Source organism: Eutrigla gurnardus, assembly GCF_963514095.1.
Source record: "Eutrigla gurnardus genome assembly, chromosome: 19".
Taxonomy (NCBI): domain Eukaryota; kingdom Metazoa; phylum Chordata; class Actinopteri; order Perciformes; family Triglidae; genus Eutrigla; species Eutrigla gurnardus.
Window position 1 is genome coordinate 2,549,009 of NC_139930.1, and position 25,853 is coordinate 2,574,861.

At 43.3% G+C, this 25,853-nt stretch overlaps 1 protein-coding gene across 1 annotated transcript; it reads right to left on the reverse strand.

Annotated features, from left to right (window-relative positions):
* Positions 1 to 2,383: 2,383 nt before the first annotated feature.
* LOC311030257 (uncharacterized protein) lies at positions 2,384 to 7,252 on the reverse strand. The gene is made up of 10 exons (XM_084035912.1): positions 6,945 to 7,252; positions 6,250 to 6,343; positions 5,927 to 6,162; positions 5,508 to 5,622; positions 5,009 to 5,126; positions 4,824 to 4,915; positions 4,339 to 4,456; positions 3,895 to 4,246; positions 3,386 to 3,562; positions 2,384 to 3,197 (listed from the first exon to the last, which is right to left on the reverse strand). Exons 1-8 carry the CDS (start codon positions 6,962 to 6,964, stop codon positions 4,137 to 4,139), a joined length of 903 nt encoding a protein of 300 aa, XP_083892038.1. The 5' UTR covers positions 6,965 to 7,252; the 3' UTR covers positions 2,384 to 3,197; positions 3,386 to 3,562; positions 3,895 to 4,136.
* Between the last annotated feature and the right edge of the window lie 18,601 nt (positions 7,253 to 25,853).

Genomic DNA, 25,853 nt, shown 5'->3' on the forward strand with positions numbered 1-25,853 from the left:
CTTTGATGAAAATATAAAATAGTGGTTAATAAAAGCAACTATTAATCAGGTTAGTAGGGCTCTGGAAAATGGGTGGGACTACTGGGCCTCTGTAGCCTATCATAGGGCCACTGGGCCAGGTATTCTTTAGACAGACAAGCCACTGGGCCTCTAATGTGTCTGTGGGCTGCAGCTGAGCTCTGTGGGCCGGTGCATGTCTCTCTCCCTGGGCTGCAGCAAAAAAAAAAGAGAAAAAAAAAGGCAGCCACTGTCGGCCCATTATTGACCGGCCCACCGGGAAAACTCCCGGTACTCCCTATGGCCAATCCTCCCCTGGGTCTCCATGCTGTGGTCTTGTTTGACTCTTACCGCCAGTATTTTTAATTAAAGTAATTGACTAAAATCGGGGGCTGCACGGTGGTGTAGTGGGTAGCACTCTTGCCTCGCAGCAAGAGGGTCCCGGGTTCGATTCCCAGGTCGGCCCTGGCTCCTTCTGTGTGGAGTTTGCATGTTCTCCCCGTGTAAGCGTGGGTTCTCTCCGGGTTCTCCGGCTTCCTCCCACAGTCCAAAGACCTGCAGGATGGGAATCGGCATCTCTACTGCAAGTTATACTAAATAATACTGCTCTACACTCTCTTGACATCAGGCCGTTCTGAAAAAGGGGCAGAATTTCATGATCTTGTCAACTGAGGAATTAGGTGATTTTACCAGCTGGCAGCAACACGTGGAGACCATTTAGGCAAAAAACTCATTTTTGCCAAAAAGTGACTAAGGCAATTATTTTAACAAGGTGACAATGTGATGTGTGCAAGAAACTGATTTCCACTGTGGTCTCCTGGCTGCAAAAAAGGTAGAGGAAGGAGAAGGAAATGATCTGACGGCTCTATACAGTGCATCACCTCATCTGGATAGATATGTAATAAAATATTTTGAAATAACATAATACGAGTTGCTAGCTGTATTCCTTCTTAAACATAAATGAAATGAAATGGTTCTGGACCTGTTACCCCCGCGACCCTATCCAGGATAAGCGGTTGAAGAGGGAGGAAGAAGGTTCTCTGACTGTCAGGATGAAGATTTTAAATGGCCCCTGCTATAAAATACAGACGTTTCAACCTTGATCAGGCCAAACCATACTACATAGACATGATGTTGCTGATGGAGAAAAATGTATGTCAACTTGGTAAAAATGATAATTATGATTGTGAATAGGTCAGTCATCAATATCTTAAACACATTTGGCCAGTAAATACCCCTGAAAAGATGTACTTCTGATTTTATCCAAGTTGGACCTGAAAGGGGTGTGAGAAACTCCATCTCAAAGGGGCTGGCTTGGAGCAAGATGGAAAATGTAACTTTGTCGTAGGACAACAATGAAAATATCATTGGAAAGGTCTTGGCCTAGAGAGTAACATATATCAGTATGAGAACTGTGTGAGGTTCCTGCTTCTCAGGAGTGACCTTTGAACCTTGAAAATGAGACACTTATGAATGCTTACAGGACGGGAACGAAATGTGTTACAAACATGGGGTCAACAGTTTTGGAAAGGTCTTGACCTCTACTGCCATAACAGAGGGTAATCCAACAGGGGGCGCAACTGTATGGGTCAAAACCCAGAAAAAACAAGATTTAAACCTCTTAATTATAATAAAAATCAGATTTGACCATAAATATGTGTTTTCCACTACCAAAAACATCTGGAGAGCCTCCAAGCTTCCTTGTAATCTCGTCACATAATAGGGAAAACACTTTAAAACTACATTAAAAATGGCGCACCACACACACACACATAGCAACCACGTGACCAGACTGTCGTTCTTCAAGCATTCTTCCGGGTTAGGTTAGGTTTCTAAACGTAGGGTTTAGAAATTATCTATCCACTTATTTTTTAGCATAAAAAGTCAAACCACGTCACATATGTTTATATTTTGAGAAAGCCTTTGTAAATAAATACATTAACACAAACATTTAATCGCGCTATTTTAGCACTTATTCTTGTCGCTCCGTTTCGCAGACTAACAGGGGTACGTTCAAAGACAGAACTGTTCGATCAACGTTTGAAAAAAGAACTTCTGGGGTTCGTAATTTGGATCTATTGTTGTTGTTCTGGTGTAATAATGTGGTTTAAAGTTTGTTTACATATAATGTGGCTATCGAGACTGTGCCCCACACGTCAATCAGATTGATTATTAGTGAAGCTAACGCTAGCTAACAACGTTAGCTAACGTTGCTGCTTGTGAACATACTTCAAGAGAGCGATGTGCTTCTCTGTGTAGTTTGGACAGATTTAGTGGCCATCATGTAGCCTATGAGCTTTATTTCCATTTTTAATGTGCAAATAAACTCAAACTTTAGATGCTTTTATATCAAACAGGTGGGTTTCAAAAAAGACACAGTTGTGGATTAAATGTACATGTATTTATTCCAGATGTTAAAGTTCTCCTCCAGACAGATTAAAGAATGACACTGTAAACCAGGGGTCACCGACCTTATTGACCCTGAGAGATACTTCCTGGGTCGTGAATCTGACAAAGGGCGACCAGTTTGAAACACTTATGAAATAACACATTTGCTTTGACCTCAGAACCAGCATAGGTCAGAGTTCACCTACATTCACTAAACTTATATTTAAGTTATAATAAACTTGTTTTTAATGCTTTTTTAAAAAACATTGTCATTTTCAAATCTATATAAATGCAAGTCTGATTAAAGAAGAATAGCAAAAGAATAAAAATACAAATTTTGAACAGGCACCTGTTGACAAAATGAAGCTTGAAGTCTGAAGACAAGTTAACATGAAGGAAAGGCTAGCTAATGAATGTAGCCGCCAAGGCGCTGATTAGTTTGGATGTCAAAAGCTTTGATAGGCATGGCTTTCCATGGCTTCAATATACAACATATATTTACAACATAGATAATAACATCTACAAGAAATCTAAATTTTTTTCCTCCGCCGTGGGATTTTTACAAAACAAGAGTCTTGTAAACCACCCCACCCCTCCCTCTCCTCCCAACTAGATTTCTTCATCAGAATCTTCACTACTGCTGTCCTCTTCACTTTCCACGTCTTCCTCCATTGTGAAGAAACCGGGCTCTGTGTTGACAGTGGCGTAGGTGCCTGTGACTGCACTCAGTTTGTTTTGGAGAAAGTCTTTTCTCTGTAAAAGACAGGCGTGCGGTCCCCTGTATCCGGCCTCGGTCATATCCCAAGGAGTGGCTTGAGGGAAAAGTGAAAAGGAATGAGATTTAAAATTAGGCAGATACATTTGGAAATGTAATGCAGTTTGAATGCCCAACTCTGAGGCTGTGTTTTTGTCTACTAAAAAGGAAAATAAAAAAAAATGTCGGTCATTGGGAATGCTCCTCTTTTAATAAATAAATAAATAGAATATTTGTAGAACATACTGTGGTTCCTGATGTTGTCCTCAGTGTGATGAAGGAGGTTCTCCAGATTATCTAATGCCTTTCTCAGGCACTGATAATGCTGGGTCATCTCCTTCACAATTATGAGCTTCTCCTCTTCCATACGCCCGACCAGCATGACTTGGTCGAAAAGTCGCCTCTTCGAACGGAGGCTCACCACTATTTTAGAATAGAGAACAGATGTGACAGAATCAAAACATTTGAGCATGTTCCATGTTCATGTGCCCATTGGTTAATAAAAGAATGGGTCAGTTTTTCCTCATACCTACTGTTGCTGACTATTGTTCTCTATTTGACTGATCTCTATCACTTAATCAAGCCTTTTCTAACATTCCATACTACAAAATAAGCAATAAAAGTATGTATGATTCGTACTGATATCATATTGGATTGATATCGGTATCGGCCAATATGTTTTCATGTATGGACTTTGTCCAGTGTATTTTAAACCAATATTCACAGCTCAATATCAAAATGATGACTTTGCTTACCATCTCCTTGCACTTCCCAAGGCAGAACCACATTATCAGACAGGCTGCATGCTGCTTCTATGTCAGTTGTGTCTTGACCAGCAGCAACAGTGTTGAACTGGATTATCTTCTCTCTTCGTTTTTTCTTGAGCTCACCCAGTCTCCTCCGTTTCCGTTGCCTTGTTTGATTGCTGTCTGTTAGTTTAAAAAAAGTATTATTAGTAAGAATAACAAAGAAGCATTAGTTGTTGAGTGATGCAATACTAAATACCATTTTGTCGATAGAGATCATGCTTCTTCCTTCTGAGGGAATAGATGATCTCATCTATTTCTCTCTGGAGCTCTTCCTGGCTACTATGAGCACCATGATTCTCTTGAAAAACAGAAACAGGCAGAGTTTGAAAACCAAATGAAGCCAAATGAATGACAGTACCAAACTGACTTGTCAGCGACAATGTTGCTTACCAGTGGCTGCCCACTGCTTCACATCCTCCACCCACTGTTCTGTGTCATCCAGTGTGATGTTGAGGTCTTCCTGGAGATGCTGAAGATTTGCAGCTTCCAACTCTGCTCTCTGTGTAGTCTATTTATAATGTTTTCAGCAGAAAAATACAATGTCAGAAGAATGTTCACTCAATTATCTGCTGCTAAATGCTTAATACTTTGCATTCTACATGTCAAAGTATCCTTGGGAAAGATACTGAATCCCATATTGCTGTCTAGGTGAATTATATTCTGATGAGGAGCTGGCACATTGTACAGTAGTTTCAGTCACCAGTGTATTCACGTGTATGAATGTGTGTGACAATGAGATGAATGTGGACATACTTTGTAAAGCTTTGGAATGGTCACAAACACTAGAAAGCTGTGCTATATAAATACATTCCATTTACCATCCATTTAACCATTCAATGACAAATGTAAATGTTAAAAAAGTGTAGACTTCTTACTTTGACAAATGGCTTTGCCAGTGTCTTGTGGAGACTCTCCACCTTCCTGCTGTTCCATTCCATTGCAAGCATTGTTATCATATCAGCTCTGCCTGTATAAAACAAAACAGAGAATATGCACATTCAAATCAATTTTATTATCTGGTGTCGTTTCAAAGCATGCCACTTCATTTTTTTGAACCAACCTGACTTGGTCATGTATTTTGTGGTCAGAGCTGCCCTTGAGAGAAAACTGTTGACCTGCTCCACCTCCTCACCAACAGTATTTCCTGCACCATCCTGGTTTCTGCCACTCCACTTCACCTGCTCCAAAATAAACAAACATATACATAAATATATGCACTGCTTATAAAATACCTGTATTTACTTGCTCTCTTGCTTACACCAAAGTGTCCGGGCATGTTTTTGTACTTGTTTCCTCACCAGTTGTAACTGTTAGGCCAGAGATATACTTCCTTTTTAAGCATGTGTGTCCTTAACAACGTCTTTATTTCTGAGGAGCTGCAAAAGAACTGTCCAAAATGACACTATGCAAAAAAAGGTAGCTATGGTGAACACTAGTTAAAAGCAAGTATATCTCTGGCCTTACAGGAACTTTGACAAGCCCGTAACATGATTACAACATATTAAGTGATTTCACTATCAATCTTCTTATGACACAAACTCTTAACTTGCACACTGTACCTCACATTTGCCAGTGTGAGCCTTGGCATGCATTACAGAGAGGAAAGGCCTCATGGCTGTAAGTATTTGGAGCTCAGGCAACTTCACTGCCATCTTCTCCAAATATGGCCAATACCTGTAGAGAAAACCACTTAGTGCTTAGGTTGCATACTGCCATGATTATAGGGAGATAAATCAGAGGTAGTAACCAGTAAAATCTCTGTTACCAACCGAAGAACAACATGTATCAAAAACAATGCTAGAGATAATAATGCCTTATATCTGGTGGACATGGAGGTTATACCACATAAGCTATATTAACTTTCTACAGCCATAAAAAAGGCATGATTCTAGGCCTGTTGTGGCAATCTACAAGGAATTAATACAGTGCAAAATACCAGTGAAAACTTCATTTATGACTTGGAAAGGGTTAAGATTACCTGCAAGTGAGGTCCATACAAAAGAACGTTATGTTTGCAGCTTCAGCAAGCTCTTTCTGCAGGAACAATGGGTAGGCATAGATTTCACCACGGTAGTGGTTTAAGCCTTGAAGCAGAATGCCATGTCTGCAAACGGCAATTTCCAGGCCCTCCTCGTCCACCTTGGCCCTGGACTTTCGTGAGGTTTCTCGCCCTGCTGTAAAAGTTGCCGGCCCACAGACGTCATGACCAGTCCTCTGAAAGGAGACACAATCTGTTATATGTAGCCCAGAGACAAGTTAAAAAAAGAAAAAGAAGTGGTAGGAGGTTGGATAAAACCTTACAATCGTCATTTGGCTTCTAATATGATCCACAAAGGAAGACACTTTGGCATCTTCAGCGATGAACAGGCCATCAAAGAGAGGTGGTTCATCTGTCCTGTTAAATCAGAAGAATTTCCTTGTTTTTGTAACACCCGTCTCATGTACCTATGGGGCGGGCCTGGGTTAAACTTATGATATTCCCCTTTTTGTTATGCTTAATAAATAAAATATGAATTGAGTAAATGAAAACCACACACAATAGCACTTTAAATGTAAATACTTTTTTAGTTAGAGGATTTTTTAGTTCAAAATAGAAAAATAAAAAATGTGAAATAACCACTTGGGTTCAGTGACAATAAAATTAATATTCAACAGAAATGATACCCGTTTTAAATCACTTTAAATGCTGGCAATCACTGGTTCTTCACACCAAATATCATGAAACATAAAGCGAGCGAATAATGCAATGAACCCACACACACACCCCCACACACCCCCACACACACACACACACACACACACACACACACACACACACACACACACACCCCCACCCACACGCACACACCACCGTCCACAACAGTCTGGGAAAAGCTACCCCAAAACCCCGTTGCAGGCCTGTTTCGTTGCTCATGTGCGTTGAGGCCCAAAACACACTGGCCGCTTCGCTCTCTGAAAGCAAAATAAAAGGCACGTGCAAATCCACAGTTACTCACGGCTCCCGACAACAGTCCATGCGCTCCCGACAGTCCGTGGGGAAACGGGGGGGATGAGGGGGAAATGGCGGCTCGCCGGCAGGCGCAGCCAAAACTCACAGTCCGCTCGTAACGATTCCGTCCGACAGCTCTCGTCCACACCGGAGGGCGCAGATCCTCTTGACAGGGCACAAAAGTCTGTGTTATCCGGTAACAGTCCGTTCACCTTAAAACAAGAACTTTCAGCCTCTGAAAAAAAGTCTCAAAACTTCGACGCGGTTGGGCTAACTCGTGTCTCTCCCTCTTTTCTTTTTTTCTTCTCCCTGCTTTCTTCCCGGAATCACAACACAGTCTAAGTCCCTCCCCCTCACGTCAGACTGCTCCCGCCATTGGCCGGAGTCTTCTGCACAAGCCAATCACAGCAAAGACTTTTGTGATCGACACCTCTTAAAACAAATAATATTGTGTAAATAACGTAATTACACTTAAACACTGTCTCAGATGAACTTACTCTTTTTTCTTTTAGGACACGACATGAGATGACATGAACTTATACTTTTAACACATACTTCTTGTAGATTTTTAACTTTTTTAACCTTTGTATTTTAACCATATTTATGCATTTTTAAACACATCAATAAACAATGAACTTCACATGAATTATGAATCTGTACATTATATTGTTATCAAAATGCAAATACACCCATTACTTTAGCAAGGGCTACATTTTATTACAGCCTTTATGTCACCTGTCGAAATGAATGCTGATATTTCACATTAGCGGAGTAGTTAAATATTACTGTGATTTACTGTGGAGGTAAAAAGAAATAACATTACTGAAGTTATTGGCCATGGATTAGGGCCATGGAACCGAAACAAAAAGGTATTACTAAGATTAGAAAAATAGTTTGCTGACCCTTTGGACTTTTTGAAGCGGTAGTGCTTTCTGTTACCATCTGCAGATATGGCAAGCATGTCTGGTGTGCATGCAGGGCACTTGAAGGGCTCAACCAGGCACAGATGCTGTTTCTTCCAGTGGCAGAAGGCAAATTCGCGATATACCCTGTGAAAGGTATCACCGCAAATACTGCCCGTCTGAAAACAAGGGTGGTATTATTTTGGTTAATTCCAAACTTTGCAATTTGGAATTCAAAATTTCAAATAGCAAGAGTTCTCACCCGTCCTGTGCGATGGGCCCGATGTTCAAGCATTCTGATAAATGCTTTCTGGGATGTAGCTGGGCTGGCCAACTTCATTTGCTGAAATGATGTAAAAACATCAAATTTAAACAGCATTTGGCAGCTTGCTGTTGCTGGCCAGTATCTGCAACTGATGAAGTCACTGATTCCTGGCGTCCACTTGCAGGAGCAATGTGGGCAACTGACAGCAGGCAACCAGAGGTTGTATGGACCTGAAAAAAAATACATACAGTGGGTACGGAAAGTATTCAGACCCCTTTAAATGTTTCACTCTTTGTTTCATTGCAGCCATTTGCTTAAATCAAAAAAGTTAGTTTTATTTCTCATTAATGTACTCTCAGCACCCCATCGTAACAGAAAAAAAACAGAAATGTAGAAATTTTTGCAAATTTATTAAAAAAGAAAAACTGAAATATCACATGGTCATAAGTATTCAGACCCTTTGCTCGGTATTGAGTAGAAGCCCCCTTTTGAGCTAGTACAGCCATGAGTCTTCTTGGGAATGATGCAACAAGTTTTTCACACCTGGATTTCGGGATCCTCTGCCATTCTTCCTTGCAGATCCTCTCCAGTTCTGTCAGGTTGGATGGTGGACAGCCATTTTCAGGTCTCTCCAGAGATGCTCAATTGGGTTTAGGTCAGGGCTCTGGCTGGGCCAGTCAAGAATGGTCACAGAGTTGTTCTGAAGCCACTCCTTTGTTATTTTAGCTGTGTGCTTAGGGTCATTGTCTTGTTGGAAGGTGAACCTTCGGCCAGGTCTGAGGCCCTGAGCACTCTGGAAGAGGTTTTCTTCCAGGATCTCTCTGTACTTGGCCGCATTCATCTTTCCTTCAATTGCAACCAGTCGTCCCGTCCCTGCAGCTGAAAAACACCCCCATAGCATGATGCTGCCACCACCATGTTTCACTGTTGGGATTGTATTGGGCAGGTGATGAGCAGTGCCTGGTTTTCTCCACACATACCGCTTAGAATTAACGCCAAAAAGTTCAATCTTAGTCTCATCAGACCAGAGAATCTTATTTCTCATAGTCTGGGAGTCCTTCATGTGTTTTTTGGCAAACTCTATGCAGGCTTTCATATGTCTTGCACTGAGGAGAGGCTTCCGTTGGGCCACTCTGCCATAAAGCCCCGACTGGTGGAGGGCTGCAGTGATAGTTGACTTTGTGGAACTTTCTCCCATCTCCCTACTGCATCTCTGGAGCTCAGCCACAGTGATCTTTGGGTTCTTCTTTACCTCTCTCACCAAGGCTCTTCTCCCACGATTGCTCAGTTTGGCTGGACGGCCAGGTCTAGGAAGAGTTGTGGTCGTCCCAAACTTCTTCCATTTAATTAGAGATGGGACGTTTGACACCGAGACTCCGAAGCCTGCTTCACTCTATTGAAGCAGGCTGGTTCGAAACGCTGTGTCGAGGCTTGTATCAAATCTCCGCGATCACGTGACCGATGACGTTTGACGCTTCATACGTCACAACGAACCACCGGAAATGAGGTGACTGATTCGAAGTTTTGGCGCGCCTTCATTCGTTATAACGAGACGCGAGATGCCCAGTGCTCCCCCCTGCTTCATAGCGTTCTGAGAGACCTTTGACAGCGACTACCCTACTTGAGTGATGGAGAATCCGAGTGGAAGAAAGCGATCCCGTGGATGGGAACACTTCGACCTTGTGTCACCCACCAAGGTAGGTGTTTTATAAGATGATATAGCCTAATATAATATACTTTAATATGGTATTGCAAAATATCTTCCCGCGACACTTGCAAGGATGTAATGGTTACAGAAAATGAATGAATGTTATGATATAGCTTGTAATATTTTCAACTTCATATTATCTTGATTGTTTCAATATTGCATTTAAATATATTTATTAATGTATTTTTTTAAATTTAGGTTCAGTGCCTCATATGCTCACGAGAGCTGGTGTATGGAAACAACACCTCCTCTATGTTGCGGCATCTTCGTGCCAAGCATGATCATGCAGCAACTTCTCAGCCGAGCACCTCAGCTGAAGCTCACCCTGCTGACCCTTCTGGTATTGTATTGTAACTGTATTGTAAGTACTCAATACAACCTATTCTTCAGTTGAATACAAATAAGATTTAAAAGTTGCACACATGTAACCTACATTTTTTCTTTCATCAGTGTCCAGGAAGCAACAGCTGGATGAGGCCTTGCTGAACCTTGTAGTTATGGACACACAGCCATTGTCTGTGGTGGAGAATGAAGGCTTTAGGGCCTTTGTCCACCTCCTGGATCCGACATACACGATCCCAGGAAGGAAGGCTCTGAAACAGATGTTGGAGGACAAATATAAGATCACCAAAGACCAGGCCGTAGCAGAAGTTTCGAAGGCATCCACTATCTGTTTAACAGCAGATATGTGGACCTCCATTAACATGGATGCCTACTTGGCAGTGACTGGGCACTTCATCACAGAAGAGGTCCAGCTCAAAACTGTTCTGCTTGGTGTCAAGCAATTCCCCAGGTCCCACACTGCAGCAAATATTGCAGAGGCCAAAGCCACTCTTATGGCAGAATGGGGAATAAGAACCAGAGTGAGGTGTCTGGTCACAGACGCGGCACCAAATATGATTGCTTGTGCCAATGTACTTAATGTGCGTCACATTAACTGCTTTGCCCACATGTTAAATCTGGTGGTGAAGAAGTCATTGTCACAGACATCTGACCTGGATGACATACGCACCAGGGCACGTAAAATCGTGGGGCATTTCAAGTCGAGCACTACAGCTAAAGAAAAGCTCTGTGAAATACAGCGACAGATGGGCCGACCAGAGCACAAACTTGTGCAAGAGGTGGACACCCGCTGGAACAGCACATTCTCAATGCTCCGGCCGGCGGCTGTACGAGCAGAGGGAGCCCCTGGGTGCAGCCCTCAGCAGTCTTAACACCCCCCTCCTGCCATTTTCTGCTGAGGAATATGAAACAATCAATCAGTGCATCTCAGTCCTCTCTCCCTTCCACCAGGCCACTGAAGAGATGTCCACAGAGAGGAGGGTGTCTGGATCAAAGGTGATCCCCATTGTAAAGATGCTGAAGCACCAAGCTTCAAGACAGTGTGCTTCAGTAACACACCACATAGCCAGTAACTTGGTTCACAACATGAACACCAACCTTGCTTGAAAAGGTAACTTCATTAACACTTGCAACATTATTGGATCCCTGATTCAAAGAGGTGGGCTTCTGCAGCACAACAAGCTGTCAGGCAGCGGTGGAAAGGCTCACCAGAGAATGTGCCAATGTAATGCCTGCACCGGCTCTGCCACTGGCACCTGCAGAGGGTCCATCCCCTGTCCAGAGCAACAGCCTCTGGGACCTACTGGACAGCCACGTGGATGCACAACGTCCATCAAATTGTACCGCCAGTGCAATTGCAGAGGTCCAGAGGTAAACAAAATGTACTTTTACTTTTTCTATTTTGTTTTGTATTCATCTCTTGCTGAAATGATAATGATAATCCAGATATCTGAAGGACAAACTGCTGCCCAGGACAGAGGACCCATTAAAGAATTGGCTCCTCCAAAAGGCTGCCTACCCACACCTTTTTATAGTAGCAATGCAGTATCTTTGCACACCAGCATCCTCTGTCCCCTGTGAGAGGATCTTTTCGAAGGCTGGCGAGATCGTCAGCCAGAGAAGAAGCCGTTGGAAGCCAAGCACCATTGAGCAGATTTTGTTTTTAAATAAAAACTTGTAATAAAGTGTTGCACAAGCATAAACATCAACACAACAACACATCCCCCAAGCACATTTCCCTTATGCACGTAATCACTTCATTTTGACACTGTAGCACAAGCACAATCCCACATATTCACAAAAGTACCTCTACAATGTTGCATTTGAATCTTTTCATATTATGTGTTACATCACAATCATGTTCTTAATGATAATCAGTTTATGATCTGTGACGGCCCAGGCCGGTCTATGTGCTCTCTCTCTGCATTTTCCCTTCCCCCCCTGCAGTGGCTGATGGCGAGGCGGGGCCCTGATGGGGAAACACCTGTGACCTGTGTCTATATTAGAGAGTTGCAGTCTGCTCGGTCGCTCTCTGCCTGCCGCCAGCGAAGCTCCGTCCGAGCCACCGTTTCCTTTTTTCGTTTGGTTTCTGTTTGGTTATGGTTATGTGACACATTCTATTATTTGTAAATAAATTATATCTTTATTATCGTTCCTCCGTCCTCCCTTGATCGTTTTTGTTGTGGTCCTGTGAGCCAGACCGTAACAAATGGGGGCTCGTCCGATTGGTGTAAGTTGTTGCGTAATGTTGCTTCTGCGGAGATTGATGATTGATGTTTGCGAAGCGCTTTGTTTGATGTTCGCGCGTTGATTGCTGTGACGTCATTCTGGGGGTTCCGTGAGGGATTCCCCGTCGGAACGCTCGTAGGTGAGGATTGTAGGAGGATACAGGGAGAAGTTGCGTGTTGGCCTCGTTTTCGTAATCAGTGTGGTGTCTCCCCGTCAGGTTAAGCGCGTTTCCCCTTTGGGTTTCGTGGTGCCACTGTAGTGTGGGGTGAAAGTGGTTGGAGCGGTTGTCTCGGGAGCACGTCCATAGTGCGGACGGGTTGCCAGCTTGCTGGTCGCTTGGTCACACTAGTGGTAGAGAGTGCGTAAGTACCCGCCATCAGTATCCCCTGAAGACTAGGGTTGAGTTTAGGTAGAAATGGATAGGCAGTTAGGGGGGGGGGGTTCATCCGCTGGGATTGAGGCCATAATCGTGTCTTCTTTTTTGTTTCCTTGGTGAGTTTGTCTTTGCACGTCTGTTATCATGGCAGGAGTAGAGGATTTTGTGAGGGCACCTTCAGAGGAATTTGTGGAGCAGTGCACAAAGGAGCAATTGCTGAAACTCGCTGAGGTTTATAAGATATATGTCTCTGATAAAAGGTTGAAAGAAAATGTGAAGGCAATTGTGTTGGCGAATTTATATGATCAGGGGGTGTTGACGTGTGCGTCGGGGCCACCTGCGGAGGGAAAGGCTGCCGGTAGTGTCAGTGCACAGGTTGCAGACTCAAAGTTAACGTTTGAACAACAGAAGGAGTTGCTTACGTTAAGGTTCCGGTTAGAGACAGAGAAGGAACTGGAATTGGAGCAGCTGAGGCAAAAGGCTGATTTGGAGAAGGCGGTGACCCTGGAAAAAGTAAGGCAGCATGTTGAGTTGACTAAATTGGACTTGGAAACTCAGAGGTTGAATCTTATGAGCGACGGTAAATTTGTTGGGGGTCGAAGTGGTGACTCCGGTGATATTTTGAATAGTTTAAGGTTAGTCCCGAAGTTTAATGAAAGAGATGTGGACACGTTTTTTGTCTTGTTTGAGCGTGTAGCCAATACGAGAGATTGGAGCAACGCGGACATGGTCGTGCTGTTACAGTGTGTGTTGACAGGGCGCGCGCAGGAAGCATTGTCCTCGCTGCCGGCGTCTGACAGCGGTGACTACTCTAAGGTTAAAGCCGCGGTTTTGAGAAGTTATGAGCTCGTTCCGGAGGCATATAGACAGCGGTTTCGGAGCTGGAGAAAAGGGGACAAGTCTCATTTGGAGTTTGCACGTGAGTTGGGAACGCATTTTCACCGCTGGTGTGCAGCTGCCGGTGTAACAGATTTTGCTGGGCTGTGTGACCTGATTGTGCTTGAGCAGTTCAAAAACTCAGTGTCTGAGAGGTTGGCAATGTACATCAGCGAAAAGAACGTGAGTACGGCGGCGGAGGCGGCCGCGCTTGCTGATGATTACTTGTTGACACATAAGAGAGGCAGAGGAGATTTCCCTGTCTGTGCTGATGGTCCAGTGGGGGGTGTGTCCTCCTGGGACAGGCCTCGAGCTGGGTTTTCACCGGCTCGGAGGAATGATCGGGGTCATAACAGTTGGCTGCCAGATCGGGGCCGCGAGAATGAGGATTTTTGTCATTTCTGTCACAAAAAAGGACACTGGAAAAACGAGTGCCCTGTGCGTAAAACGCGCACTAAGTTTGGTGGCGGATTTGTGAAGCCAGCTGCCATGGCTGCGCCCGTTTCTGGTGATGTGAGGCAGTGTGGAGATGTTCCGTCGTCAGTTCGGTGGAATCCTGATTTGAAATCATTTTTGCCGTTTGTTTCAAAAGGTTATGTGTCTCTGGTGGGCAGCCAGGACAAAGTCCCGGTGATAATGTTGCGGGATACAGCGGCATTTGATTCGTTCATTGTGGGGTCTACTCTGCCGTTTTCCGAGGAGTCGGATACGGGTTCTTTTGTTCCCATAAGAGGCATGGGGATGTCAGTTTTTCGTGTGCCATTACACAAACTGGTCCTACAGTCTGATCTGTTCAGTGGAATAGTGAACATGGGTGTGCGTCCTGCTCTGCCTGTAGAAGGGATCCAGGTCATTTTGGGCAACGATGTTGCAGGGGGCCGTGTCTGGCCGGATCAGCCGGCTCGTCCGCTGGTTGTCCCGGTACCGCTTGGTACTCGGGGCCCAGATGAAAACGAGAAGAGGTTCCCGGAGGTGTTTAAGGCATGCGCTGTGACCCGTGCAATGATGAGAGCTGGTCCGGACGCCGGTGGCGCGGATCAGGCTGACCAAAAACTCATTGTTGCTGAATCATTGTTGTCACGTGTATCTAACTCTCCATTTTCTATATCTCGCAGTGACTTGGTGAAGGAACAGAAGGCCGACTCCACATTGGCAGAGCTGTTTGAGTCTGTGCGTCCTGTGGGTGAGGTAAAGGACCTGGCACAGGGTTATTTTGTGGAGAAAGGAGTGTTGCTGAGGAAGTGGGTGCCGCACGGAGAGGGTTTCATGGGGGAACCAGTGTATCAGGTTGTGGTACCGTCAAAATTCCGTGATGTGGTTCTCAGTGTTGCGCATGATGAGTCCGGTCATATGGGCGTAGCAAAAACTTATGACCGGATCCTGCGTACATTTTTCTGGCCACGGGTTAAGAAAAGTGTTTCAGCATACATAAAAACGTGTCACACCTGTCAAATGACAGGAAAACCGAATCAGATAATTAAAGTGGCTCCGTTGTGTCCCATTCCTGCAGTATGTGAACCTTTTGAACATCTGATAATTGATTGTGTTGGTCCTCTTCCCCCCTCTAAATCTGGTTCAGTGTATTTGTTGACTGTGATGTGCCAAAGTACCAGGTACCCTGCTGCGTATCCGTTGCGCACGCTGTCAGCCAAGGCGGTGGTGCGTGCGCTCAGCCAGTTCATCTCTATATTTGGTATTCCAAGGATCATTCAAAGTGACCAGGGGTCAAACTTTTCCTCGCACCTGTTTGCTCAAGTGTTGAAACAACTACACGTCATGCACAACCAGTCCTCGGCATATCACGCACAGAGCCAGGGAGCACTGGAGCGGTTCCATCAAACATTAAAATCTTTGTTGCGGGCTTATTGTGTGCAGTTGAATGCTGATTGGGAGGAAGGTTTGCCGTGGTTGTTGCTGGCAGCGAGGGAGGTTACACAAGAGAGCACGGGGTTCAGTCCAAATGAGTTGGTTTTTGGCCACACGGTGAGAGGTCCACTGGCTGCGCTGAAGAGTGGCTGGGAGGAGGCAGAACCTCCGCAGAATCTAATTGATTATGTTAATGGGTTCAAAAATCGTCTTTATGCCGCTACTGAATTGGCGAAGGAAAAATTGGTCTCAGCCCAAAAGAAAATGAAGCGCATTTATGACCGGCGAGCTGAGTGTCGCAATTTTTCTGAAGGTGACCAGGTTGTGGCGCTGTTGCCTTTGGTGACGTCACCGTTTCAGGCAAAGTTTATGGGTCCGTATACAGTGGTCAAGCAGCTGTCAGAACAGAACTACTTGATTTCCACACCTGATCGTCGAAAAAATAATCAACTTTGTCATGTAAATTTGTTGAAGCCGTACCATGTTCGGGAGAGTCCGTCGCAGGGTGAGTCAGCTGATGTTGTGCCAGATGTTGGTGCGCATCCAGTTTGTGTTGGTAACACACTGAATGTTTCTGGTGACAGGCTTTGTGAGGATGGTTTACCTCAGCTTGACTCTGCGGTGATGTCTGGTCGGTTGAAAAATTCCCAGATGTTGGCAAACTTGGATCTCGTTGTGGGGCATCTGTCGGAGGCGCAGCGCACAGAGTTGGTTGGCATCATTCAAAAATGTCCCTGTCTGTTTGGGGACACTCCGTCCTGCACCAGTGTGTTGGAGCACGATATTGAGGTCGGTGAAGTCAAGCCGATAAAACAACGTTTTTATCGGGTAAGTGCAGAGAAGCGTGTGTTGATAGATACAGAAATTGCTTACACGTTGTCAAATGGCATTGCGGAACCGTCGTCCTCCGCTTGGGCGTCACCGTGCGTACTTGTTCCAAAGCCGGATAATACGCAGCGGTTTTGCACAGATTATAGGAAAGTTAACAGTATAACCAAACCAGACTCCTATCCTTTGCCTCGAATGGACGATTGTGTAGATCAGGTGGGTTCTGCCAGGTTTATCAGCAAATTCGATCTCTTAAAAGGGTACTGGCAGGTCCCATTGTCCCAGAGAGCGCGGGAGATCTCTGCTTTTGTCACTCCGGCTGGGTTGTATTCTTACAAGGTCATGCCATTTGGTTTAAGAAACGCGCCTGCCACCTTCCAGCGTTTGATGAATAAAGTGGTTGGTGATCTGGAAGGGTGTGCAGTGTATCTGGATGATGTTGTTTTTTTTTCTGATTCATGGTCTGTCCATATTGACCGCATCCAGGCGCTGTTTGTCCGTTTGTCCGAGGCGCAGTTTACTGTGAACTTGGCAAAGTGTGAGTTTGCTCAGGCCACAGTGACTTACCTGGGTAAGCAGGTGGGGCAGGGCCAGGTGCGCCCTCTGCTGGCGAAGGTTCAGGCTGTCGCTGATTATCCTCCACCGCTGACAAAAAAGGAGTTGATGAGGTTTTTGGGTTTGGTTGGTTATTACAGATGTTTCTGTCGCAATTTTTCTACTGTTGTTGCGCCGTTGACGGACCTGTTGAAGGCGAAAGTAAAGTTTATCTGGTCTCCTTTGTGTCAACAGGCGTTCGAGAATGTCAAGGCGATTTTGTGCGACTCTCCTGTTTTGGCTGCACCTCGGTTGGATGGGCCGTTTAAGTTGCAGGTTGATGCCAGTTTTGTCGGTGCTGGTGCAGTGCTCTTACAAGAAGATGATGTTGCTGTTGACAAACCTGTGTGTTTCTTTTCTAGGAAGTTCAACAAACACCAACTGAACTACTCTGTGGTGGAGAAAGAGACCTTGGCTCTCATTTGGGCCTTACAACAGTTTGAAGTGTATGTGGGCTCAGGTCCAGTGGTGATCTATACAGATCATAACCCTCTCACATTTTTGAACTCACTGCGGTGTGCAAATCAGAGGCTCATTCGTTGGTCGTTGTCTCTCCAGGCCTATACTTTGGATATAAGGCATATTAAAGGGAAGGACAACTTGGTGGCCGACGCTTTGTCTCGTGCTCCTGTTTGATTTTTTGCTTCTCTGTTGTGTATTCTCTCTCTCTCTTAAATTGCTTCCAGGTACCAGTTGCTGGGAGGGATGGGAGTCACGCAGGTGATGTCTAGAATTGGGAGTAAATGGTGTTTTCCTCACATGTTGAAAACTGGGTATTGGGAAATGTATAGCCTATTATGTTGTGGTTATTGGGTAATGTACTCTCTATATATATCTATTATTGTTGTAATTTTGTTGTGGCTGGTTGGTCCACAGGGTTCCTGGTGGGACCCTGTTTTGATGGGGGGGGGGGGTGTGACGGCCCAGGCCGGTCTATGTGCTCTCTCTCTGCATTTTCCCTTCCCCCCCCTGCAGTGGCTGATGGCGAGGCGGGGCCCTGATGGGGAAACACCTGTGACCTGTGTCTATATTAGAGAGTTGCAGTCTGCTCGGTCGCTCTCTGCCTGCCGCCAGCGAAGCTCCGTCCGAGCCACCGTTTCCTTTTTTCGTTTGGTTTCTGTTTGGTTATGGTTATGTGACACATTCTATTATTTGTAAATAAATTATATCTTTATTATCGTTCCTCCGTCCTCCCTTGATCGTTTTTGTTGTGGTCCTGTGAGCCAGACCGTAACAGATCCAAATCCTGGGATGTCCCACCACAAGTGGTTTCCACTGAATTGCATCAAAACTTCTCACAAACTCAGTCACACCTCCAAAACACATGTTTCAAGTAATTACAGGTAGTAACAGGACAACACATTTAACATTTTATTAGTCAATAGACATTATATAGTAACACTTTGTTGTGTATGTGTGAACAATGATTCTTAGAATGAAGACACAACTGCTTAATAATGACTTTATTGCTTTTGTGTTGGAACTGGAAGCAATGATGTGTGAATCATTTGGAGGTTCATTGCTGCTATAACTGCAGCTGACCACTAGATGTCACTGGTAGGGTCTTTCTGTGAAGCTTTGAAGCTTCAAATCTTTTTTCGGTACAATCAGGAAGAAGCCTCAAAAGCTTCACGAGGCTTCATTTGCCCATCTCTACATTTAATGATTATGGAGGCCACTGTGCTCTTAGGAACCTTGAGTGCTGCAGAAATTCTTTTGGAACCTTGGCCAGATCTGTGCCTTGCCACAATTCTGTCTCTGAGCTCCTTGGGCAGTTCCTTTGACCTCATGATTCTCATTTGCCCTGACATGCACTGTGAGCTGTAAGGTCTTATATAGACAGGTGTGTGCCTTTCCTAATCAAGTCCAATCAGTTCAATTAAACACAGCTGGACTCCAATGAAGGAGCAGAACCATCTCAAGGAGGATCAGAAGAAATGGACAGCATGAGAGTTAAATATGAGTGTCACAGCAAAGGGTCTGAATACTTATGACCATGTGATATTTCAGTTTTTCTTTTTTAATAAATTTGCAAAAATGTCTACATTTCTGTTTTTTTCTGTCAAGATGGGGTGCTGAGTGTACATTAATGAGAAATAAAATGAACTTTTTTGATTTAAGCAAATGGCTGCAATGAAACAAAGAGTGAAACATTTAAAGGGGTCTGAATACTTTCCGTACCCACTGTATACCATTTCACATTATAGGTACAAAACAGGACCAAGTGATAATATTGAGCCATTATTGGCTTGTGATGGGATACAAACAGTAGAAGGAAGTGACAAGGTACCATTGATAGTCACCAAGACAGTCTGCTTTCCTGGCATGACGGTGTAATCTTGGTCTCGGCCACAGGAGCACATTTGTGTTGGTGGAGGAATGGGCAGCAGACATACTGGAGTAATGAAAATTTCACAAATTAATACCTATAGTCAAAATATAAAACACTAACAGTTCAAGTTTATGTAGTGCATTTTATCGAAACCTAAAGACAAAAAACAGAAAGCAAAATCTTTTGAACACACCTTGTTCAACCAGTTCATAATGGCCTCTTTCATCCATTTTCACTGATGATGTGGGAGGAATATGTTTGTAAAAACTCTCTATCATGATTTCTCTGTCATGAAAGATGAGTTTTTTATGAACCATTGAGTCACATTCTGCACAGAGAAACTGAACTCCTGAGGGAACACAGTCCAAGCACCGGACCACAGCATTGGCTGTTTTGCACTGCTGACAGCAATGCTGGGGAACACCTTCTGCAGCCAGCAAGCAACTCAGGAGCTCTGGCACTGCAGCCTTGAATTTTTCCCCAGTGGTCAGCTGCCTCTTGGTCCACTCTGACATGCTGGTTGTTTCCTCCACTTCTGCTGATGCTGGGACGGTAACTGAACTCAACAAGTCTCTTAATGTTTGGAGATGTTGATCTAAATTGATAAAGTATAAAAAAAAAAAACATGCCAAAGAGAGTCATAAGTTTTTTTTTTAACACAACAAAAAAGGTCTATATGGCTTTGCCACAGCCAATGCATCATATAGCCTACATGGCTGCTGCAGTACATTCAATATTCAGATGCCTATTCGGATATTTTCAAATTCAAAGATTAAGGTTGACTTTATTTGAGTTGTCAGATTTAAATATGCATACCAAGATTTGGGACTTCTTGCGGAATTTCATCCATCTGCGAGGCCTCACCTTCTTGCACCTCCATAGTACCAGTGGGTTTAGCTGCAAGCAATAATGTAAGAAACATTACTGCTGACCAACAGCTTCAACTTATAATAATAAATGTAATATTTTTCTGACCAGATCGGTTCTTCCGCATTGATTTTGGTACAATGGACCCATCCTGGTCCCTTGTCCTCCAGGAAACATTGGAGCCTCCAGTCCCCTTCTGTTTCCTTTTCTTTGATGGCTAAAAGTAATAATAATAAAAATAAAATAAAAAGATATTTGCCTTTACTGAGAAAATTAAGTGCAATAATAGAGAAAAATATATGAAAAATATTACTGTTTTTGCTGCCAATTCATCTGCCAACACTTTCCCCGCCTCCAGCCACTGTCTGAAGGACTCAGATGCCATTTCCAGAGATAAGAAACTGGTTCTTAAAAGAACCGTTGGTTTATTTATATACTATGTATATTAATGTTCAGAAGACCTGAAAAAAAAACAACATGAACCAAACGGATGAACTCAGATTAGTCGTGCAACCATGTATTCTATTTGTTGCCACAGAAATGAACATATAGTTAAATTTAATATAAAGTGAATTATTATATGTTTTTATTATTATTGTCGACGTGTGGGGGGGGGGGGGGGTGCAAAATGTCAGATAATTTCAACACATGCCAATTGGTCCCGTGAAAAAAAATTAAACCCGGACATTTTCATGAATTTATAAAAAACAAACAAAAAAAAACGGACGGATCGGACTTAAAAAGAGGACAAGTCCGGGAAAAAGAGGACGTCTGGCCACTCTATTGGTCAAATCATGTCTTTAATATGATTCAGACCTGATCTAAAACCGTCAAACTAAACTCAGCTACATATGAATCGCAAGTACTCGATTATATTAATATAAAACATCGGCAAATAAAATTAAATATACAAACCTGTCGCACTCAAACTCTTCCGGCTCTTAGTACGTTGTTTTTGATTGGAGAAGAAGGTCAAAGTTCATCAGTGACGTCTCATCTGAGACACCGGAGTGTCGATATTTACTTGACCGCTAGAGGGCGCGCTATTTTGAAACGTAACATATGGTCGTATTCGGTGCTTGACACACGACCTATGTGGTCGTTTTCTCGAGGAGGACAGTCTCTGCCTTTGCCATTGCAGCCCCAAGGCTATGGAACAGCCTACCCATTTCAATGAGGTGCTCCTCCTCTGCAGCTGCCTTTAAGGCAAATCTAAAACCCTTTTTGTTTTCCCAGGCCTTTAAATGTCCCTGATGGTCTCAAGTGTGTGTCATTTTTCATTCTGGCTGTCCCAGCCATGGCTATTCTGTATTTTGTACCTTGTTTGTAATTTTGTGTTCACTGAACTGTACAGCACTTTGGTCAACTTTGGTTGTTTTTAAATGTGCTTTATAAATAAATTGATTTGATTTGATTTGATTTAAAACTGGTGATGTTAAAAAAATACACAGTAGTGGTCAGACACAGCCAGGTCGACAACAGAGGACACACCGATGGACAGGCCATGGGTTATGACCAGGTCCAGGGTGTGTCCTCTGTTGTGAGTTGGCTGAGCGACGTGCTGCTTAAAATCAAGACAACTTAAAAGATTTTAAAACTCTCTGGATATCGGGGCCGAGGTAACATCAACGTGTAGATTAAAATCACCAGTTATTAAAATCCTGCTATGAGAGGTGTGGATAATTGATAAAAGTTCAGAAAATTCACTGATAAAGAGCTAGAGTGATGGGGTGGTCTGTATATAGTAAGGCAAAGAATTGGAGGACTGCTAAAAGTAAAGGCATGGTGCTCAAATGATGAGTAACTGTTAAAAAACACTCCATTTGAGGTCAATGAGTTATCTGTAATCGATGCCGTGCCTCCTCCTCTTCTACCCTCTCTAGTAGAAAATAACAAATTAAAATTTGGTGGGGAAGCCTCGGTGAGAACAGCAGGTGCGTCAGTGCCAAGCCATGTCTCAGTTAATAGGAGACAGTCTAACTTGTTATCTAAAATCACATCATTCATTAAAAAAGTTCTATTTAAAAGAGAGCGAACATTAAAAAGTGCCAAGTTTATGGTGACAGGTGGTTTGTTGACTGGAGTGGTGGATTGTTCTGTGAGTGGTCTGAGATGATGAAAGTTCACAGAGTGGGTGTGGTAGTGTCTGATGTGGTGGTGGTGTGTAATGATTACGGGAATGGGTGAGGTGTTGGTGTGAATATGAGGTCCAAGTCCGGTGTTGTATGTATGGTGATCAGAGGTGGAACTGAAATCATAGGAGCATGGACCTGGGGGACATGTTACAGGTTCCCCCTGTAATTACACAGAACTCTCTTGAAAGAATGTGGTTCAGTTGTTGCACACTTACAAACCTCTGCTTGTTCTCAAAGCACTATCCAAACCATAGTTGGTTCCATGGAGGAAGTTATTAGTGATGTTCAAGGTCGAGCACAAGAAGCAGTTCTCCAAACATTTCCCTCTGAAACTAAGGAGTCAGAAATGTATAAGAAAGTAGAGCACTGTTTAAATCCATTAGACAAGCCCTTTTCCAAATTTAACATGGATGAAGAGCCAAAAATATTATGATGAAAAATGGGAAATAGTTGATTGTAAAGAATTTGTCCTTGGTGTGAGAGTGGATACACGTAGACATAGAACTCATATAGTCAGGTTCCTGTAACAGACAAGTTCATGTATGTACCCATTTTAGGTACACTACATCCATTTTCAGAAACAGTGAGACAAGAGAGTGCTTCTTACAAGAGAAACACTGTAAAAAGGGGACATACAAAGACATTAATGATGGGTTTATTTCCAAAACCATCCTCTTTCTTCACAACAGAGACATGCTCTACAAATGTTACTTTATTAGGAGGATTTAGAAATGGCTAATGCATTGGGTTCTAAGAAGGGGATCCACAAACTTGGTTGTGTTTATTTTCCTTTAAAAAACCTCCCAGCCAAGGTGAACTCTGTGCTAATGAACAGACATCTTGCAGCTCTTTTCTACACCCAGGATTTAAAGACGTACGGTCTTGAAGAAATATTAAAGCCTCTTAATGACGATTTGAACATTTTAGAAACTGAAGGAATCAACTCCCATTTATTGATGAACCAGTGTTTGGCTCTGTAATTCAAGTCACGGCAGATAATCTTGCTTTGAATAGTTTGCTCGGCTTTGTTGAATCTTTCAGTGCAACATACTTTTGTAGCTTCTGTCTGACAAATGAGGAAGAAATTCCGTGTGTTTGTTCTGAGGATGATCCAGGACTTAGTCTGCGCTCCAGAGAGCTTCATATTGAACGTTGTAATGCACTAAGTGAAGATCCTGCTCTACCTTTTGTTTATGGGGTTAAACCCTTGTGTGCTTGGTTCATGACAGGATTTTCAGTGCACTGGTCATTTTGCAGTTGATATAATGCAGGATTTGTTGGAGGGTGTCGTACAGTATGAGTTTAAGCTGTTTTGTTCAGTAGCTGCTTAAAAATGTTACATCTCTATGAACACGTTGTCAGATCGGATACAGAGTTTTAATTATGAATATATGGAACGTAAAACAAACCGAGTCACTTCAAGATTGAGGACAACAGCAATCTGGCCAGAATATGAGTTTAAATAAATGAACCAGTTATTATTAACTTAAATGTGATCATAAATCTTAGTTTCCCTTCACTTCATAGTGGAAGCGGTAGAGAGTCAGAGTCAGTGCGTCGTTATCCAGTCCATTCCACTTGTTCATATAGAACACGCCCACATCACTGAAGCCCAGTCCACGTTTTCCCTGCAACCTAGGTTGCACTCGGTACCTGGGTACCTGCAGTGTGTGTACCGGGAGCGGAGCACACAGAACCGACTAGAGCAGCATTAGGAGAAGAACGTGACGTGATGGATATACGGAATTGTTTCAAGAGAGTAAGTATTCATCACTGCTGATAGTAACAATAAGTTAGCTGCAGCCCCCCAGCTAACAGCAGAAAGTCCCACGTCATTGCCAAATGCTCCCTGTTTGACAAAAAAAACCTGGCTTGCACACTCTGTAGCTGAGAGCCCCCTGTACAGGAGGCAGCATGAGATGCATGCTGTATATCTCTGTGCACGTCTTACCTTTGTTGTTTTGCAGTCAAAAGTTACATTTCAGCTCAAAAAGGACTCTGCTACAGTAGCTAGCTAGTTAGTCCGACATGCAATGTGAAGGTCCTGGTTGTTTGTAGAGTTAGGTGTGCACTCTTCATATTATCTTTGGGGTGACTTCCTTCTGGAGCATCAGATGCACACCGTGAACCAGCTCATTCACATATGATTATGTGGATAATAATAATAATGACAATAATAATGATGATGATAATACGGTAATAATAATAATAATAATAATAATAATAATACACTAATAATAATCAAACCTGTAAGAGTCAGGGCAGAGGAACAGAGAGAGTGAGAGGGGAGAAACCTCTACTGGAAAGGTGAGTCATTTGTGATGCAGGCAGTCTTGGAATTTTATGGGGTGACTTCCTTTTATGGGGTGACTTCCTTTTATGGGGTGACTTCCTTTTATGGGGTGACTTCCTTCTGGATTATCAGCTGTGTTTCTCACTTTACGCATGGATGCACACAGTGAAACAAGAGCTGAGCACATTCACGTATGATTGTCATCAGTGGATCAGTGGAATGTTTGATTACATTTTTGTATTCAGCATAAAATATTATGCAGGACTACTTTTATAGAATAAATATGTTTAATAAGTAATTCTGTGGTTTATTTTTTCACCTTTCAGAAGAATCCAGATAGTCTCACTCGTATTATTGATGTTTATTTCATGGATATAGAATTTTGGTTAAAAGTTACAGAATCGAATCGTTAATAAAAAAAATAAACATTTCTACTGAATCGTTAATGGAATCGCTGTGAAGCCAAAGATTCTCCCCCCTAATGGAACCCATCCATGAAGCTCTCTACTGTTCTTGAGCTAATCTGAAGGCCACATGAAGTTTGGAGGTCTGTAGTGATTGACTCTGCAGAAAGTTGGTGACCTCTGTGACCTCTGTGCCTCAGCATCGATGACCCCGCTCCGTCATTTTACGTGGCATCATCAAGTGATGATCCTTGAACCTTTTGTGCTGCTACATTGTCTTGCTACCGTTCTAGACTTGAAGAAGGTCTCTGAGGGGAAGCTGCCTTTAGAAGAAGGACTTTTGCTCAGATCTGAGTGTGCGGATGCTTTTTTTCTGCTACTTCCATTTATTATTATTATTATTATTATTATTATTATTATTATTATTATTATTATTATTATTATTATCATAACCAACATGACGGCCTCATTCTGAACGTTCCTCTGCATGAAAACCAACAGAACCAGAACCAGAAGAACAATATGTGTGTTCTTGTCAGGATTGAACTCAGCTTCTTCTCCAGCAGCTTTGTATGACACCCTGGAATGAAGACGAGGAGGAAGCACTTTGTTCACGCTGCTTTATTCATCATGGAAAGCTTCAGTGTGTCCACAGATCTCATCAGTGAAGTCTGTTAAAGGATCAATGATTTCATCACACAATCACTTTCTACGTGGGATTCTAGATTTCTTTACTAACGTAGAGAAAGAAAACAAAGCAGCTGGGATTAAGGAGGTCTGCTGGTTTCCACCAAAGAGCCACGCAGAGGAGGAGAACATAGAAGTACATCGCTAAGCAGAGGAGGAGGGGGAGAGGAGGAGAGGAGGAGGGGGAGAGGAGGAGAGGAGGGGGAGAGGAG